The 21,046-nt window shown below is 42.3% G+C and overlaps 1 protein-coding gene across 1 annotated transcript in view; it reads right to left on the bottom strand.

The window, feature by feature from the left end:
• The window catches only part of LOC118788995 (collagen alpha-2(IV) chain-like), an 87,410-nt gene that overhangs the window by 38,142 nt on the left and 28,222 nt on the right, over positions 1–21,046 (bottom strand). The window contains exon 4 of the mRNA XM_036545255.1: positions 14,989–15,069. Within this exon, the coding sequence (XP_036401148.1) occupies positions 14,989–15,069 (81 nt within the window). The remainder of the gene's footprint in view (positions 1–14,988; positions 15,070–21,046) is intronic.

The raw sequence follows: 21,046 nt of genomic DNA, 5'->3' as shown, positions 1-21,046 counted from the left end.
GTTGGACATTCACTTAATTATGTCAGTCCTCCAGGGAGTCACATTCATTGCCACGTTTGCACGCATCTGTGTGTGTCTGTTTGTGTATGCATATGTGTGAGCATGTGCATGTGAGCATGTATGGATGAGTGTGTGCGCATACACCGCTGTGCAGTTCCATCCCATAAAGATTGCCATCATAAAAGCTGGCAGATTTCCAGACCCAGCCTACCTATCTGGTTTTCCCACAGAAGGCAAAACTCGATTTTATTAGATGAAGGTCATTACGGCTAATAAGACTCACGCACTTGGGAAAAATGGCAGTTTTTATCACATGTGAGACAACATTTTGGCTTGTTGCATTGGATTATGGGAGACATAAACAAGTGCCTGAATTCAACATCACACTGATTCACTGACAGCTGAGCAGGTTTGTTTAAGTATTGATATTCCCAGTCTGCTATGATCCCAGTCCGGTTCCAAGCAGTAGCCCCCCACGTCCAGCCCTGGTCCCCATGAATCATCGGGGCATACTCTATGACTCCAGTGTGACCAAACAGACTCCCCTCACCTGATCTCAATGTTACTGAGTCCAGAAGAATGCCTTGGGATGAGATTGTTGATTGCAACTGGATAGATGGTGTAAGGACAGTCTAACGGCACGGTTTCTTCCAGATCTGGATTCATGTCATGACTTTGTGCTGTCAGCTGTGGCTTAGTACTTTTGCCAGAGACCTGGTCCCCTGACTGCATCATTATGTTAACAGAGCTGGCTCCAATCTCCCCTTGAGGCCCCCCTCTTATAGCTACAGAGATTGGGGGGGGGGGGCTTCCTCCTATGTCTTCCTGTTCAGAAGAGCTGGAGGCAGCTGGTCAGCTTACCTTTAAACTGACTATGACCCTCAGCCTGTTCTAAATTAAAAACTAATGTCTCAGCAGCTCTGATAAGGATCCTCATTCCTTTTCACTGACCTGTGCCTTATACAGCAGCATTACTTTTGCATATTTCTGATTAAAAAGTCCTTATAAAATAGGTCAGGTTACACAGTTATTTGTATAACAACGCAGATAACACAGATCAGTTTTTAACCTGCAACACATTGTTTTATTTTTAATTAAAATGATTTCCTCTGAATTGAACATAGGCAGGTACCACATCACATGCAGTGAAGCAGAAAGGAATGAGATGCTGATAGGTGATCCTTACTTAAACTGGGACACTCGTCATTAACGTCATTAACATGAGGTGTAATGACTGAATGCTGCACTGGTCATTTGATAGATAGACTTTGGCAGCTTTATTTTACCCCTACTCAACTGTGGCTCTTAGTGGCCTTCTGGCAGAACCCTCTCACTGTGCGCCATTGGGTCTAGGTCTTCTCTCTCAGTGTTCCAACACTGGGTCTAGATCTCCTCTCTCACTGTGTTCCAGCGTTTAGGGCTAGGTCTCCTCTCTCACTGTGTTCAAGCATTGGGTCTAATATTGTTGACACTGTATGGTATTTTTGCTTGTGTTTTACTGTATCTCACTTGTAAGTCACTTTGGATAAAAGGAATCTGCCAAATGAATAAATGTTAATGTAAATGTAATGTAATTTTTTTTTCTTTTCAGTTCTAAAGTGGATGTACCAGATGTTTCTCTAGAGTTATTTCAACTCTGAACTCTGAATCCTTGAACCCTGGGCAGCTCATGTACAGTTTCTGGACACAGAGGCTGACATCAGCATGCATCCCTTAGGGGACCTCCTGAAGAGCTATGTTTATTCAAAGCTGCTTTGCGTAGTGCAGAATGTCACATCAACTGAAGAAGCCAGCAATTTTGGTGCCGATTGAAAAACTCTTTGTTTAAAATGGGTTGTAATGGATATAATTCCACGCATGGAGAGTGGGTCTGGCCTTTGTGCAAAGGTGGAAGCCCTCAGTGAGGACTGGATAGGCTGAGAGCGCACTGCGTCAGCAAACTGCGTTTCCACTGTGGTACTGCTCAGACATATCAGCACACCTCTGGATGCCAGCGCTTCTGCCCTCCCTCCTGTGCCATGCTCCAGAAATCGGTCAGGATAAGATTGCCACTTTGGGAAAGTAGGCCTGCACTGCCTGGCAGTCTGTCTTTAAAAGGTAAATGTGAAAACTAGCTCTTCTGAGTTCTAGTAAACACAGCCACAGCTGGAACCAGAGATTATTGGGAAAACACAGGCACACGTGCAGGCAGAGTCACATGCACAGACTCAGTGACACATATGCAGACGTGAAGACTCTGCCGGAGGTACACAGGCATCTGCACAGACACAGAGTCACATGCACAGACACATAGGTATATGTATATTAGGGTGGCCATACGTCCTCTTTTTCCTGGACACGTCTTCTTTTTGGGATGCACATTTTAGGTCCCAAAACGAGGACGTGTCTGGGAAAAAGAGGACGTATGGTCACCCTAATGTATATGTACATGTATAATGTATATCAGGGCTCCAGACTAACTTTTCCACTGGTAGCACTGGTGCTACCAACATTCTCAGTTGGTCCCACCAGCACATGATTTGGTTGTACCCTTTTTTTTTTTGGTACAGCATGGTATTAATCAATGACCCTGCATGCTGATGAATAGTTGTCTTAGTTTGCATACCCTATTTTTGAAATAGGGTATGCAATATATAATGAACTCTTCAAACAATAATTGTGAGAGATAATTAAATTTTTTCTGGAATCCCATTGGAGGTCCCAGATAACCTGGAAAAGGCAGTACGTCACTTCATGACTGACGCCTTAAAAATCCCATCTGACCAAGATAACTATCACCTCTCATCATGTTCATAGGTTTGACAAGTCTAAATCAGGTGCCCCTAGCCCTGTTGTCAAGTTTGAGCATCACAAACACAAGGAATATTTACTAAGCATGGGAAAGAGGCTGAAAGGAACAAACTTGGGCATGAATGAGCAGTGTCCACCAACGATTAATGAACGCAGAAAGGCTCTTCTCCCTGTACTCCGACAGCAGAGAGAGGAGGGAAAGAAGGCCGTTCTCAATAGAAACAGATTGTATATCAATGGCGAATTACACAGAGATCCCCAAGAACCCCCCTGGTTGTTCCAAACCTAAAGCCTTCATATGCACTCAGCAGTCCCACTTGACCTCTTTCCTATTTTTTTCTTTTTTGTTTTTTTTCTCTTTACCCCTTCGCAGCCACACACAAACTATCACTACACCCTCCTTCTTACGTACAGTTTTTTTTGTTTGTCTACTCCTTAGATTTTGGAATTTGTTGTGGTTGTTAATTGCTGTTATGAGTATTATTACTGTGACGACTACCCCCCTTTCCTTTTTCTTTTTAACCTGTTTTAAGATTTCATGCATACATACCCCTTTTTTGTCTTTCCAATCACACCGCCATGCTACATGCATACAGCCCTTATACTTCCTCTCCCACATATCCCCACATCTGATCTTGTCTGCCACCCTACAAACATACAGTTTTACAAACTCTTTACAGATACACATTCATTTATGCACATGGGCACACATACGCATACATGCGCACACATGTGCGCATACAGATACCCATATGTTCACTTGCACACACATGCACACACGCATGCATGCGCACGCACACACATACACACCCCTGGCCAATACAGACATCATAGATGGTCATCATGGTCTCCTACAGCCTTAACTTTTGTCAATGTGCATGGCACAAATAAAGATGACCCTAATTTTTTTCATGTTTTATTCACTGAAATCAACTCATACTGAGACTCCACCCTTGTAATAGGAGGACTTTAATCAGACTCTTAACATCTTCATTGACAGGTAAAGAACTTTAAACACCCCACTGCCAGTAGAATACTTAATGGCTATATAGAAGATAATGGGCTATGTGATATATGGTGCCTTAATAATCCTAGGCGAAGAGTGTACACTTTCTTCTCCCTTGTTCATAAGTAGAAAAATATGGAAAAGAATTTTATTAGCGCAATAACTAAGGAGGATGGCTCTTTCACTACTGATCAAGATGTAATAAATCGATGTTTTAAACAGTTCTATGAACAACTTTATAAGTCAGAAAGCTACCTAGATATGTCTGCAATTCATTCCTTCTTCAGTAAAATCACTTTGCCATCACTGTCCAAAACAGAATCACATATGCAGGATTCTCCCTTTACTCTTGATGAAATTTGTAAAGCTCTCTTTAGCTTGGCCAATGGTAGAGCACCTGGCTTGGATGGCTTTCCAGTTGAATTCTATAAACATTTCTGGGACTTATTAACCCCTACTCTCTATGATATGATACTCCCTATATCATTTCTACAAATTCTTTCCCCTGTCCATATGAATACAGCCCTCATCACTCTTTTACCTACGAAAGATAAAAACTTTCTTACTGACTGCTCTAGCTATCAGCCCTTAAGCCTTCTTGGGGTTGACCTTAAAGTAATTACCAAGGCTCTTGCTAATAGAGTAGAATGTGTGATTCATAAATTGATACATCTTGATCAGACTGTTTATTTGAAAAGGAAGCAAGCCTCTGACACCAGGTGGCTTATTAATTTGATACATCATAGTAAACAAAGCCTGTATCCTATAGTGGTGGCTTCTTTGGATGCAGAGAAGGCTTTTGATAGAGTCAGCTGGCCTTTCCTTTTCTCCACTCTATCATCAGTGGGGTTGGTCCTGTTTTCACCCATTGGGTTAGAACCCTGTATGACACATCTCTTGCCTCAATAGCAAAATCTCTCAACCTTTCAGACTTTCACATGGCACAAGACAGGGATGTCCCCTCTCCCCTCTACTCTTTGCTATTTTTATTGAACCTTTAGCCACAGCTATCCAACAATCTGACACCATCACTGGCATCCCCCTCGCTTCAACTCAACATAAAATTAGTTTATATGCAGACAACACTCTTGTATCTACAAAACCCACTTTACACTTTTTCAAATGCTCTGAAGCTTATAAATAACTTTGGAAATATCTCTGGGTACAAAATAAATTGGGACAAATCAGAAATGATGCCATAGAACAAGTTTGAATGGGACATGCTGGTCAGCACGTTAATACTCAAATGGAATACCACGGACCTTAGACCTTAGTTTAATAATCTTCCCCAATCTGTCAGAGCTGTTCAACCTCAACACTGATCCATTGTTACACACAGTGTGCCAGAACTTACAAAGATGGAATAGGCCCCCCTTCTGCCTTATGGGATGCATTTCAGCAGTTACAATGAACATTCTCCCTCAAATTAGTTATCCGTTGTCCATGCTTCCTATCTTCCCTCATGCAAAATGGTTTGACAGTGCCCTGGACAGCGCCCTGAACAAATTCAATTAAATAATAGAATTTAATAGAATAATAAAAAAACCCCCCCCCCCCCCCGCAACAAACTAGCTACCCTTCAAAAGATAAAAAAAAACTGGGAGGCCTCTCCGCAACAAATTTCTTCTTATATACCATTTCCTATAAACTCCAGTATTTAGTAAAATGATCAATTCAAACCAATCCACACCATCATCCACATGGTTAAAACTTGAACAACTATCATGCAATCCAGTCCAAGTGCAGCATTTGCCTTTTATTGGGGTTTCTGTAAAGAGATTAAAATGCTCAAACAACCCCTGCATTTCCTCTACAATGGAGACCTGGCTCAGGATCCATCGAATGTACAACCTAGAGTTCAAGTTAGATTCGTCCACCCCTATATGGCATAACCCAAATTTCATCATCAATAAAAAACCTATTTACTTTTCATTATGGTCCTCAAAAGGTATTGAAATGCTTGGACAACTTTTACAAAACAACCAGTTCATCCCCTTTTCACAGTTAGAGATATTCCCTACCCATTAGTCAGTCATTTCAATATATATTAACTGTGTCAGTCAATAAAATCCAAATATGTACATCAACTATAACTGACACACTCCAAAATATAACAGCGCAGAGGAAGCCTGTCTCAAAAATCTATAGACATCTTCTCTCAATCGATACTGCAATATGTGTTCCATGTGAGAAATGGGCTGCTGATCTCATGTTAGACACCTCACCTGAATTTTGGACCACTGTTTGTGAAACTACTGTATATTTAAGTGTGCCTCTAACCCTAGAACACAACTTATTCAGTATAAGGTCTTACACAGAGCTCATTACACCCAAAGGACAATGTATTTCATGGGCATAGATGACTCTGAAATTTGCCAACATTGTTCAACTTTATCACCCAACAATTATCTGCATGCTTTCTGGCAGCACCCCCTGTATCACAATTTTGTGCACAGATTATCTCCACTTTATCTGGCATCACTGGTCTCAGTTTAGCCCTTGATCCAACATTATGTCTCCTTGGAAACTTGCAGATTGCCATGAGAACCACAGAGAAGGTAATTCTACTTTCATTGGTCATTGCACATCACATTCTAGGATACATTTTATAGTTACTCTGTTGCTAATTAATACTGTCTATTCAATCTTAAATGTCATAAAATACATTGTACAACTTTTAAGTTCTCTCTCTAATGCTATGTGCCCAGTGCCAGCCAGAAGCAGATGGGCTCCTCCTCTGAGCCAGGTTCTGCTCAAGGTTTCTTCCTGTTAATTAGGGAGTTTTTCCTTGTTGTCTTAGGCTTGCTCTCAGGGGGTCTCAGGCCTGGGAACAATGTAAAGCTGCTTTGTGACAATTTGTGTTGTAAAAAGCGCAATACAAATAAAATTGAATTGAACTGAATTGCAAAAAAATCTTAAACTGGACACACACATCTACCCAGCCTTGTTGATTGTTTTTTGTTTTTATAATTGCTGTTTATGTGTACATGTATGTCTACTGTATGTCTTTTGAATAAAAAAAGTGTATGTATAAGCACACAGGCTCACCCAGAGCACAGTGAAATACATGAAAAATAGCACCTTGAAGTGTCCAATAATAACCTTCTGAAGCATGGTACAAGCTTTTACAAATGCAGTGCGCCAAGCAGAACCCAGTAGTGAACTCCTTCAAGCCCCTCTCAAATGAATGTGTGTTACATTTTAAAGTATCACCCCCCAAGACAGGCTGGAGCAGGCCTACACTCCGGACGTACAGTATAAATTTAATCCATCTCTGCAGGGGGATTTCAAATGACCCACAAGGAGATCTATGGGAAAAGAGCCTGTAGTGCTGACCCCCTCAACCCCCTCACCCCAAAGAAAATAAACAAGGGACCAATCACTAAGCCTCCAAGCCCCTGTATATCAGTCATGATGGGAAAGTTTCTCTCAGCTCGGATGTTATTTGAACAGTTTATGGGGCGGTTAGGGAACTGAAACTGCTTGGATATTGTGTGCGCCCCCTTTCTGCACAGGACATCCCAGAAAGAGGCAGATGATGAAGTGCAGAAAAATGTGGTTGCGTTCCTCTGAAACATACAAATTGCTGACCCTGATGCACAGCTGAGCACTGTGGATTCATAAGAAAACAGAAAGAGTTTTCACTACATCAGTGAATATCTTCCAGACACAGTTTGGAACAGTACCTGTCTCAGTACTGCTCTCAGTTCATAGTTGACCTAACCTCTCTTCCAGAAATACTCATCATTTATTACCCAGGAGATAAAAGGATAATATCACAGCCGGAATCTAAACAGGGAGCTGGGGTGGCATCAAGGACCACTGATGACACACAGGAGTTCTGATGTCATCTTTGTGAGATGGCCCACCAGCCCCCTACCCTTTATTGCTGACCTCTCCCTCTTGGAAAAGTGCTGAAACCCTGACATCCATTAATTCCTCAGGTGTTCTGTCCAATTCATCAATAAACATATCTCTACTCTCTCTCAGATCCTGTTCATCCAGTCTCCCTCCCACAGTGAAAACAAGTGTGACTGACAACAGCTCTATTCAACAGTTTTTCAACACTTAAAGGGTTTTTGCAGACCTCCTTAACCAGGACAACTATATTTATTACTATATTTCATAGGTAGAGCTTTGAGTGCCATGTATCACAAAAACTATATAAATAAAGTTTATTATAACACAATAACACATGTGACATTATCCATATATACAAAGGTGGATATGTACAGAAGGGATATGTATGACCTGGGCTCAGTAGTATAATGGCAGTACAAGGACAAGCCTGCCTCCATAAGTGCTGTTCCACTCTGAGTGTAAGGAGATCCATGCGCTTGCTGTCCCACTGTTCTCATCCTCATGGGATGGAGGACGTCCCAGGGTCGCACAGCTCTCCATGTTTTTCTTGGACCTCATCTCTAAAAGTACACATCCCCTGCAGTGCTGCCCTGGGCCACATCACAGCATTCCCCTGGGGGTCACAAATGAGGCCCAATCCAAAGATGGGGCCAAGCTCTACGGCATCCACATGCCAGCGAATAAACATCTCTGGGTGCTTTTAAACAACCCCAGGGAAATCCTGATCCTGCAGAGTGATACTGGATGTTACCGTTGACTTTCATGGCTGCTTAGCTTCTTTGGCAAGATTTCACTGTTCACTTTATGTCTTAAAAACATATAAAAGGTATGGTAGTAAACTCCTCAACCTGCACTGCCAGTCATCTAAACCCCAGGGAGGAAGCAGGCCTTCCAGTGACCGACTCTGTCTGCTTACCCCAGGGCCAACATCACCAAACCGCTGTCCATATAACAAACACTCTGAAGGCACCTGATGCAGACACACATGTGTATGAGGTTTCTAACACTGCGAATTACTGTCATGAGCTAGGCATTAAAATAACCTTAAAACAGCAGAAACCACCAAGAGCCTTGACTGTCATTGGGTGTGGTGAAAGCTACATGCACAGAGAATGAGGGAGAATTGTTCAACTCCTTTTGGGGGCATTACGTCTCACCTCCATGGAGCCTTGTCCTTGAAACTTGAACTTTCGTGTGTCAGATTTAAGCGGGTTTTTACATTTTACCGATATGTACATAACATTTCTCTTCAGCATCAGTACCTACGAATTCTGTGACAATGTGTGAATGATATGTACATATAAATAAAACAGCAACATTGCTGAGAGTTAAGAGCAGGATGCCCCCACTCTGATGGAATGCACTTCCTTGCTTCTATTTCCAGGCTGGAGCTGTTGTGCGTGTGAGAGTGTTGCAGGCACCCAGCAAGGCTGTGGGAACGAGAGAGCCCAGACATGCCTCGTTCTTCCTCTTCACATCAGCTACCAAACCCACGTAAGCTCTGCAGTCAGTCTGCTGTCCCCTAAAAGCAGAATCTGTGACTCACAGCATGTTTTTCCTTCCTGGGAAATATATCTCAGACATTGACCAGCCAAAAGTCATTTGCCTACACCAGTGTTTCTCAACCCTCCCCTGGAGTACCCCCTATCCTGCATGTTTTAGATCTCTCCCTGCGCCAACACAGCTGATTCAAATGATCAACTCGTTATGAACTCCTGAAGCTGAACTGCATTTTCTACATGTGAAATCAATGCAATAATGCAATAAACAAAAGACACAATATGTGCGTTGCTAAAATAATGCTACAGACGTGTAAAGTGTGTATATTAATTGTAAAATGTTAAGTAATCTGCAGTCAGGAAACAGAGTGAAGGGGAGCGCCAGTTTTTGAATGCCAAATGCAAGACCTGAGGTAAAGACCTGGTCTTTACAGTTATTTACAGTAAGGCATTGCATGTGAGACTAGATCTTGAGAAAAATGGAAAAGGCAGAGCAAATGGGGAAAGGACCACTATTTCATGGAAGCTCTGGTGCCAGGTACCCATGGGTTTTCACAGGGTGCGGTCTCCCTCAGGCCTTTGGGACAGGCCCCTCTATGAGAGGCTAGGACATAGGGCTTACAGGCCCACACTGTTGTTGCTATAATTACTGCCATTATTGTTCCAATGTTGCTCATATCCTTCTGAAACCCCTGGTGGATCATCACTGATTGTTTATCATGGGAAACTCGAGGTGAGGCATGGTATCATGCTCCACACGGAGTAGCCAATGTTCCACTTGGAACATAGATGAACTTCAGAGGAAATCCAAGCACACCTTAGTGAATGCTAGTGCATTGTGACCTGTTTCAATTGCCAGTCATGCTAACAGTTCTGGGATATTAAGTGTGCTTTGCTGAATTCACGCTCTGAGAACCAGAGCACACCCTGGTTGTTCATACACTCTGATGGCTCTCAGAGTTGATGTCTGTAAATTCAGAGTGCTCCACTTTTTGTGGACTCCAAAAGCACTCTGGTCTCTCCAACAGAGGAGTCAGAGCTTTCTAATTTCAGAAAGCTAATTTCAGGTGAAATTGCAGCTCAGGCTGGTGTGGTGGACTAATATGTATCTACATATTAAAGAGAGTGATTTTTTATTTCCCTCATAGAAAATGAAAAGCCAATCTCTACACATGTGCAGGTGTTTCTTAAATCAAAAAGTAAATCTACATTTCAACAGTCTGTGCTCTGATTAGTTCTACAATGTGTCAGAGTGAATTTATGCATGCACACTAATGCTAAAATATGCAAGGTATTTGCCAGTATTCTGTAAAGTTGCCAGAGAGGGTTGGGGAGTTGTACAGTGTCAAAAATCTATAATGTGGATGGGGCTTAGGCTACTGGGGTTTCCAGTAAAAACACAGTGGTGCTTTTAAATCCAAGGATTTCTGTTAACAGTGTTTTTCTTGCAACACAGCAAGTGGAAGGATGCTGAAATAATCAGAATTCTATAGCAGACAGACCTCTAAAACAAATTCACAGTTCTCACATTAGTGCTGGCCAAATAAAGATTCCCCTTTGCCCTGGCAGACCTGGATGAGCACTAATAGGATGTCACCTTGGTTTAAACAATGATCAAATACAAGACCAAATGGGATTTCCTCCCAAAAACTGTTCTGTCACACAGGTCCAGCTGGCTATTCAAAAAGGTCATACTCTTTGTCCAGTGTGAGACTCATTTCTCACACTGTGACACCCACTCACTTCCAGCTGTGACTTGCATTCTCAGACCATTGCAAACCAGCCAGATAGTCAGAGTCAACCATCAAGCATGGGCTGCAGACCAAGAAACCTGGCCTGGCCTTTCATAGTGTTCCAGAGGCCTACTGCAGTGAATAATCTAGTATCATCTTGACTGCCATTGTGAAAAGGTGATTGTTTTGACTTTGTGGAAAAAAAACTGCATAATGACTTTTGTGGCAGCCTTTACAGGCAAGCTCTGTTTTCACATAGTGAATTGTGAAGTGAAACACCTGGCAACAGTGGTGAGCAAGAGCCTCATGTGGTCATGGACCCTATTTACCTGCTTACCATTTAACATCCTGATGAATAATCCTGACAGAAACACAGTCATAAAGAAGCAATAACTGAAAAAATAACAAGTCCCAAAGCAGTTGGTGTGGAAACCAATCCTTCAACATGAAAACTGGTTAGGATTCTAAACCAACATGTGATATATGCACAAACACAGGAGATATATTGAAAATTATACAGTGCTGGACAGCTGACAGTATAGGTTGATGGATGCAGGATACTGGAGGAAGTTGGTTTGAAAGCCCTCCCCTTAGGATTAGATACACAGCGTGCTCACTGGGCTTCCTGGAGCTCTGGACAGTGCATGGACACAAGACATGAGTGACACTACTACTGCTCAGGCACTTTGCATACACTAGGTACTATAAAGATTAAAAATGAAGGGAGTAACACGACACTTCTGAAGGGAGTAACACACACTTCCCAGTCTTCTCAGCGCTACTGGAAATGGAATTTTATGCAGATATGAAGTTCTTCAAATGGTTATAAGTTCATATAGATGTGGTCTGAAAATGTGAATACTGTATATGCTGATTCTAAGCACAGGCACGGTCATGTTCATTTTACCTTATTAGTTATCTTGTGGCAACTTGTCCAATAGCTGTTTTCCTTCAGTAAATACTAATGTACTGATCTCACGATGAATATGTTCTGAAAAGGACTGAATGTGGGGTGAAGAACGCAATCAGGGAAAAGTGCTCTCATATTGAGCAAAACAATAATTTGTCAGTATTTGCAAATGGGAAGTGGAACATAAAATAAATACAGTGATGTTTATATAGCGCTGGAAATAGAGGCGAAAGAGTAAGAATGTCTCTCCCTACTTTTCATAATGTCACCAGCTGATACAGGTATGCTTCTGGAGTGCCTCTAAACCGAGATTAATAAGGAAGCCCCCTCTCAGCTATGCTATTTCAATTGACAATGATCCACATCTACATGTAGTGTATTTATGCTAAAGGACTTGGCTTTCAGGTGCATTGACGTGCATGTTGCTCCATGATGGCACGATATTGAGGGAGGCCTGCTAGAAGAGAGTGGAAGGGAGGGTAACAGGGCTGGGTACAGGAACCCTGTGACCTTAGACCTGATCCTGCGTGTATCACTCCTGCTCATTTCCTCAGAGGATTGGCTGCTGGCCTTCTCTCCCTCCCCTGTTCCCTAGGGTGCGGCTACTTTCTGTTCTAGAACACGCAGGGCATTCTAAACAGGTGAGAACCTAAACAATCTGCTCCCCTCATCCAGTGCCAACTCCTGTCAAAGAGGTCTCCCCAATCCTGCCACAAAAGGAGGAACAGCTGTACTTCCTATAGGAGTAATGGATGACCGACAGGCAGAAACAATAACTCTCTTAATAGTTCACCCAGCCAAACCCTCAGACCCTTCACAAGTAGTAACAGTACAGCAGAGCTCCCCTACAAATACACACCCCACACCCCAGACAGGACACAGACTGGAACACCCTGCTCACCTCTTTCTCTGTGACATGCTCTGAGAGGCCAACACAGGCCCCATGTGCCTTGCTCCTGATGTCCTGCTTCTGCTAAATCTGGCCTTGTAAATATAGTCAGAAATCAAATGCTCCCTTTGGGCTGCAGTCAGATGATGGCAGCTATGTGTCTGTTGGTCTGTCTCTGTGTTGTGAAGGCCATGCCTGCATTGTGAAGCCTGTACTCTGTGAAGATTATGTCTCTTGAGGACCGTGTCTCTGCTTTGAAAAGGCCATGTCCCTGTGAAGGATAAGTTAATGGATTTGGGTCAAAGAGCAGGCAGAATTTCTCTTCATATCAGCATGGGTTATATGGAGTTCTGGTGTGAACCTTCAGAGACAGACTGGCCAACTTTTACCCCTCCACCTACAATATGTGTATCTACCGAACGCACCGGAAGCACCAACTACTAAACTAAAGCATGCGCCGTCACCTGCAGTTCTGTCACACATGTGAGGACCATGCTATCCTCAGCCTCCGCTTGAGTTAACTAATGTTCTGTTGAGATAAACCACTATGAGTGTGGAGCATAACAATCCAAGAGACTTTGGTTGTTTCTGGGTCAGCTTTACAACAGTCACTTGACTCAATGAGAAAACTCCTGACAAATCTGTCTCATCTCTACTCCAATCACAGCACAACACCTCTTCAGGCTGTGGAGTGGCCTCTCTTGTTTCAAGGCATGGAAGTTAGTGAGTGACACGGGATTTGTTTTCATGGAGAAGAAAAAACAAGCCTCCTCAGGAATATTTATAAATACCCTGGGCAAAGCCAGCATTAATACCCAATTTAAACATCTCTGAATCTAAAAGATCAATGGGTTTTATCAGAACCATGTTTCCTGTATCAGATGTTACTTCCTGTCCCAGGGTCCTACAAAGCGTTCTTTGTTGAGTGGTCTTAAAGTGTCCTCTTCCCATACCAACAGATCACAGAGGGACACACAAAGGGACATAATCTTTGTGAAATAATAATAACAATAATAATAATATTAATTATTATTATTATTATTTGCTAACAAGAAATCAATCATAGGGGCAATGTATCCTTGGACAGTAACATTACCATCCAATCAAATACACAAAGTCATTGCCATATTCTGTCTCTTATAATACACATTCACACATTACATCTCTCTGAGAAGACCTCACCAACAGCCAGAGGAGAAAAACAATAATTTATGATTGATTTATGCAGTTTAAACATTCTGGCTGTTTTTGGTGCTCAGTTTCTTTGGGAGTATAACTAACAAGACCATGGTCTCAGAGCACCATGCAGCAAAGGAAGCCAAATGCAAACGAAGCCAAACGCAAACCCCACCTAGCCACAAGCACTCATGCAAATGCAACAAGACCTGTCAAATGGGCTGGAGAACAGAGGGAATATGAGTCAGAGTGGAGGGAGCTTTCTTCTTCTTTGATTGCTGAAGTAAGTAAAGGTGGGAAAGCCGTGCTCCCTAGCAGCTCTGGCACCAAGCGCTACTCTAAGGAACAATCAGATCCTTTCCTGTATACTCACTGAGAGAGCCAGCTTATGGAGCACTCTGTTCCCAACAGCTGTGCAGGAATGCACTTCCTCTTTCCATCTTCCTTTCTTAGGGCTTGTTTGCCACTGAGACTTTAAAGGTCAGCTTCATGAGACTGCTCATACGTCAATAGGTGCGCCCCTCAGGAAATCCACTTTCCAGATCTCATCATTGTCGATACTCCCTTAACCTTTGGCCTGGGACTGATATGCTCACGGCAGGAACAGATAGCCCTTGGCAGCTGGGCTTAGCAGTAACACAGCTCTCAGCCTGTCTAAAGAGACTATGTTCTCTGCTGAGAGCATCCTGCTTCTGTTGGTCTTCTACCTCACCAAAACCTCCCTGCATCCTCAGACATTATTTTATTAAGCAATGAATGATTAGTCTGTGTCAAAGGGCCTGTTTTCGCTAAATCAGCTCAGGCCTTTGCTTACCTCCATAATTGCGTTCTGACACTGAGAAGAAGGGTGGCATGCATTGTATTTGGGAAAGACTGAGGTGTGATCAAAAGGCTTCATTTTGAACATACTGTATTTCAATTAAGGTCCACTGGGTCAGTGTAAAGACTGGGCCAGTCTATATGCAAGTTCTGTCTGTGAATGAACAGGTGATGCTATGCTTGTCTGGATAGGAGACACCCGAAGGTGTGGCTGTTGGTAGTGGTGTTGCAGGATTGCAGTGCTGTGGTTCTGTAAGAACAGTCAAGGCAATCCTCTGCTGAAAGAATCAGGAACAGTCACTTACCCGCGTCCCCTTCTCAGGGAAACATTTGCACCTTCCACTGCAGTCTCTGCCACCACACGGACCACTGTGCTTCTTACCACCCTGAAAGACAGAAAGAAAGCGCTTTAACAGGACATGTCACAATATGCACCTCCTTCATACACACCCTGTTTCAGCAGCTACTGAACATGGACTGTGAACTACACAGTCTTGAGATCTCTGAAGGTACAACTTGTAAAAACCACTGCCTTCAGATATACCCTGTCATGACAATACTTAACATTGGTTCTGCGCCTCTCTCATTAACATTGGCTTTCTTCCTATGATATTAGCATTAGCTTCCTTGTGTAGTATTTAATTGCTCTACAGGGTTATCATCATCTCATACTGCAGTGCCTTTTCTCTGTACTTCCTGTTCAGCCTGTCATTTTACAGCTGATGTATTTAAATGAAACCATGCTATTAATCACAATATAATTACTCAATCCAGACTTTATAATGAAATGCCTTTAATGAGAGACATTCATGTCCACGTCATGTCCACTGAAAAAGGCACATCCCTCACATAGCTTTGAAATTTTTAAAACTCTCAGAAACATGACATTTTTCAATTATTCAGTCACCACTTCAAAGAACGATTACCACTGACATACCATACATTATCTGCACACAAAAACACCATTGTTATTCTGTAAAACATGCAAATGTTTTGCCCTCTTTCCATCGCATGTATTTGAAATGCCCTTGCACAATGTGCAGTTCCGGACTTTAAAATACCATGAGACCGAGTAAAAGTTTAACAGGCAGAATGAAATGCTCAGAGGAGTATGGAGAGTGTGAGCTACTATATCACCATGACCATGTGTGGACTTCAGATGAGTAACCCATTAACCACACTTTCTGCACATCTCATCAGGCACGCTCAGGAAAGCACGTTCCTGCCGACTCCATCGCAGGGCTTACTCTCACTCTTGGGTCACGGGGCGAACAGACGGAAGGGTAAACAAGACAGACAGGAGTACTGTTGTTCTTCCATCAAGGAGAAGATGAACAAACAAACAAAAACTCCAAGGACCAAGCTAAATAAAATCCCAGCCTGACCTCTACAGCAACGCATGATCCCAGGTTTCAGACTCTGCCAAATATGCCAACTTTAAATATGTCTCATGAGAAACCAAGAACATTATTGGAAATGCTCACACATGTTGGCCCTTAAGCCACCACAGCAATATAATATGTCCAAAAGACCTAGAGAAGGATTCATGAAGAAATCCTTTAAAATGACCTTGACTGTGTCTCATGGGTTTTATATAATAAAAATGACAGACTAGCGAACAGTCTCTTCTGCCTTTGCTGCTTACTCTGTTTCAGTTGCTTGATCACTTGTCTGTGCAACGCGGAGGCCCTGTTGTGCATGGACAGCTCCCATCCAGTGATAACAACTGGAAACTCATGCACATCCATATGAAAAAACATTATAAATGCTCCATTCACAGTAACAGTGCAACTAAATGGAACAGCTCTGAAGAATCAGCGGAATTCCTGTTATTAGTCTGACATGGAACTACACGCACGCAAAAGGCACATCTAACCAGTGCTGAACAACTGATTGAGGTTGTGCAACAATTAATTTGTATGGAATTGTTTCATATACTTAACATTTAGATGAGGAATTGCAAAGTTTCAAATTAGGTGGTTAATATACTGTACCTCCCCGACCACCACCACCACTGCCCCCACCACATGTGGTTTTACTTACTCATGGGTTCTTCATTAGATGTACCACCTGGGGAGATAGGGATTTATTGGAGGGGTGGTGGAGAATGCTCTTTTGGGATGCTTTGTCAGTTTTACTTCAGGTCTGACTCATTCTTTTCTGGCCATGTTTCCAAGCAACAAGGAAAATGGGCTGCTGTTAATCATCACCCAGAAGCCCCCACAAACTAGTCACATGGACCTACTTTTTTGGCACCGTCAGGGTAATTTAACTGATGTCCTGACCACGGTAACCTCCCATATCTGTTTTTTTTGTGAGTAAAAAATTTACTATTGATACGTTTGCATATTTTGAATAACATGTTAAGATTCTGTCACGCAAGTAGGCATTGGCCAGCAAAAATATCTCAACTGCTACTTTATTTATTGTCCCCTGCCAGGCATTTATTTTCCACTGTTATTGTCTCTGCTCCTGTTCCACAAAAAATAAACACCTTTCATATCAAAAGACAGATCAAATAAACATATCAACATCACATAAAGAGCACATTAATACAAAAACAATACATCTTTTTACTTGTTTACATTATTTTCATCAAGCAAAATTACAGATTTTTCTACGAATACATTCAGCTGTTCCCTCAGTAAACAACTTCAAAATTGGCTTTAACTTCCATTTGATGAGCTGAAGAACAACAGGAGATATGGCTCATAAAGTCAAGTGTAAGATCAGGAAACTTGAAACTTGATATGGCACCATGCTTACTGAGGTCACTAAAAAGTTACATCCAGGGGAATGTCAGGAGCATCAGTCCTGTGTGACTAGGGCTTTGGTGAATTTTACCAGGAGAAAAAACACATTTGGTCCACTTCTGAAGTGTACAAGCCTGTAGAACTGGAGACCAGGCTGCATTGTCAGGTGCCCTCCACAGATGTCATTTACAAGTGACAAAGGAATCCTACACTCTGTAATCGGCATGAAAACACTCTGCCTTCTTCAGTCCCAGCCACGTGGCTATGTGCAGCATTACCTAGAACTTCACTCTCTGTAATCAGCTGAGAAAATGAGAGCAGCCAACACCTGCTGTTGTATGAGTGTGAGCCCCATAATAATCAGAATCGTACAGTACTGTGTCCTCAAACAGACCTTGCTCTCAGCTGAGAACTGCTGTCTCTTTGTGAAACTGTACACATCCTGTCCCAGTACTGTCGCTATACTTACTGTATGCACTTTTGTATGTCGCTTTGGATAAAAGTGTCTGCTTAATAAATAAATGTAAATGCAAATGTAAATGTAAACCGGCTGTGCCCAGCCAGGGGTCTGTGGTGCACATGTTCAGTGTCTGGGGAGGCTATGGTTGAGAGCCTGCCAGGATATGATGTCTGAAAGGGAGGGTCACACTCACTTCCCTCAAAGGCCAGAGTATTTGACACTTGGACCACAGTGATAAACAGATGCCCATTTTCACAGCAATGGTATGACTGCAACAGATGGACTTAATTGTGAATTTTATTGAGTGGTTTAGCTAGTAATTAACACTCAATATCAAAACAACAGCTTGAGAGCCAGTGTATATCCAATGAGAGACCCTGCCCTTCAAAAGTGAGGCATTTCTTTAGCAGTTTTGGTGGTTTATACAGCAAACAATGTGGTTGGCCACATCTGGATAAGAACATGGGTGCTCTGCAGGAAATACATTGAAAGGACAGTATGGTGACAAGCTTTCCAGATGTACTCCTCACACGCCTAACTCTCTCAAAGAAGTTGGTGCAAATTTGATCATTACATTATTGGCATTTAGCAGATGCTCTTACCCAAAGTGCCTTACATCAATTACAGGTTTTTACAATTTATATTTACATTTATTCATTTGGCAGACGCTTTTATCCAAAGCGACTTACATAGGTTACAGTTCTTTACAATGTTATCCATTTATACAGCTGGATATTTACTGAGGCAATTGTGGGTTAAGCACCTTGCCCAAGGGCACAGCAGCAGTGTCCCAGTGGGGATTGAACCGGGAACCTTTCGGTTACGAGTCCTGCTCCTTAACCACTTTACATTTATTCATTTGGCAGACGCTTTTATCCAAAGCGACTTATATAGGTTACAGCTCTTTACAATGTTATCCATCTATACAACTGGATATTTACTGAGGGAATTGTGGGTTAAGTACCTTGCCCAAGGGTGCAGCAACAGTGCCCCAGTGGGGAATTGAACTGGCAACCTTTCGGTTACGAGTCCTGCTCCTTAACCTGCACTGCCGCCCCAGTGACCAGACTACATGAAGAAAAATTGTTACTATTATTAACCAACAAAGAAGTGTATGCAGCCATGCTGTTTAAGTTCTCCGCGTACCGTTTCTCTCATAATCACTCATACCCTTGTGATTTTTTTCACAGCTTCAGGTTCTGTCATCTTGGAAAGGAAAGCTCAGATGTCTGTGGGTTTCCTCTGGTTTTATCTGGAACTCTTCCAAAGTAGACACTACATTTGCATTGGTTATATGCGAGCGCTTCCATGCAGACCTCAGCAGCCTGCTCCTGTCTAAACTCAGGATAAAGGGCGGTCTGCTAAACCAATAAACAATGTAAAGTAATAATCTAATGGCATTCATCTGATATCCATCAGCACAACTGTCAACCTGTACATATCAACAGAACAGAGAGGGCCCAAAGGATGGGCTGAAGGTCATTCCTGGGATGTGCTGGAGGTGGTGTCTGAGATGTTTCTTCAGATAGGAGTGGGAAGAATTTATGTGTCCACTGATGAAGAAAATTAGCAGACTGTAGCCACCCTCCCCCTGACTGAAGCCTCCCACCCTTGCCTCCTGTACATCAGTCTGTACACCAGTCTGTGTACCATTTTAGTTGTAAAACATATAATCAGAATCTATATTTATGTATACATATATAATGCATTTTTGTCATTGATAAAATGCTCTACTTTGAAAAGTTGGAAAAGCTAGGTTGCCACATACTCCATTATCCATTTGAACCATTATGGTATATAGTTATGGTGGCTGTTAACCATTTCTTATAATATATCACTTCACCTAACCTTCAAATCTTGCATATATTATCTCAACATAACTTGCAAAAATAATACAATGTAACTGCTGTAGGTTTCACATACATCATTTATCACCTGTAGACAAATCCTATCTGCATTTTCCATAAGAGAAAATAAATCACAGTTGATCAGTAAGGTGTGCATTTAGAGAGAGGCAGTGAGAGTTTGTATTGGGACCAGGATACACAGTGATAAAAAAAATCAGCCATTTGACAAAGGAGACAAGAGCTGGCATTGTGCTGCAGGGCAACATACCCCCCAGCACCACCAGTGATCTCCCAAGCGGCCGGCTCTTTAGGAAGATTCACCATGACAGAAATTAGCCTGCTGACATTTGCTAACAGCTGACATTTCTCCGTTCTCGGCTGAGATGGAAGGCATAGTGCTGCAACACGTGTCTTTCAGTTTAATTAAAGGCATTAATGTTTAAGGATTCTGTTATTCTACAGTATTCTTGTTTGTACTGTTATTTGTTTAAAAAAATCAAAAGGTTTGGTGTGTTTTATGCATGGTATTATGCATGTTTGCAATTTCGAGGGGTTAGGTTGAACGAGGTCCTATCTATGCATTTTTTGTGACATAATAACAGCTTGTGACAATTTTTCTTATCATGGATAAATTATAGATCTACATAAATTTACATTTATTCATTTGGCAGACGCTTTTATCCAAAGCGACTTACATAGGTTACAGTTCTTTACAATGTTATCCATTTATACAGCTGGATATTTACTGAGGCAACTGTGGGTTAAGTACCTTGCCCAAGGGTACAGCAGCAGTGCCCCAGTGGGGATCGAACCGGCAACCTTTCGGTTATGAGTCCTGCTCCTTAACCACTATGCTACACTACCGCCCATAAATGCTCATAATAATAGGCTCCAAATCCGAGACAACGCCTGACAAAGCGCTGTGAAACAGAAGCACAGAAGCGCAGAAACAGCATACTAACTCCAAACAAATTTAAGATTTGAGATTTATATTTATGAGAGTTATGTTTATTTATAATTTCTTTATTGTCATTTCTCAGTACTTGCATACATTGAAACAAAATTTGTCCTCTGCATTTAACCCATCCTATACACTCATCGCCGTCACTGCTTACGGAGCTGCAGTATTTAAACATGATCTCACGCCCCACTGGAAGCAGAGAGAAGCATGGCATCGCTGCAGCTAGCATCCTCCCAGGGTGACAAACTCAGCTAGGGGTCGGTCGAAACCATTACACCCTCTGTTCGAGTCCCAAAGTAGGAACTAGGCAATCGTCGGCTACTTTTCATTTACCATCACCGT

This window comes from Megalops cyprinoides, chromosome 14 (assembly GCF_013368585.1).
Source record: "Megalops cyprinoides isolate fMegCyp1 chromosome 14, fMegCyp1.pri, whole genome shotgun sequence".
NCBI lineage: Eukaryota > Metazoa > Chordata > Actinopteri > Elopiformes > Megalopidae > Megalops > Megalops cyprinoides.
The sequence above is the reverse complement of the archived record's forward strand: the minus strand, read 5'-3'. Positions and strand labels throughout refer to the sequence as shown.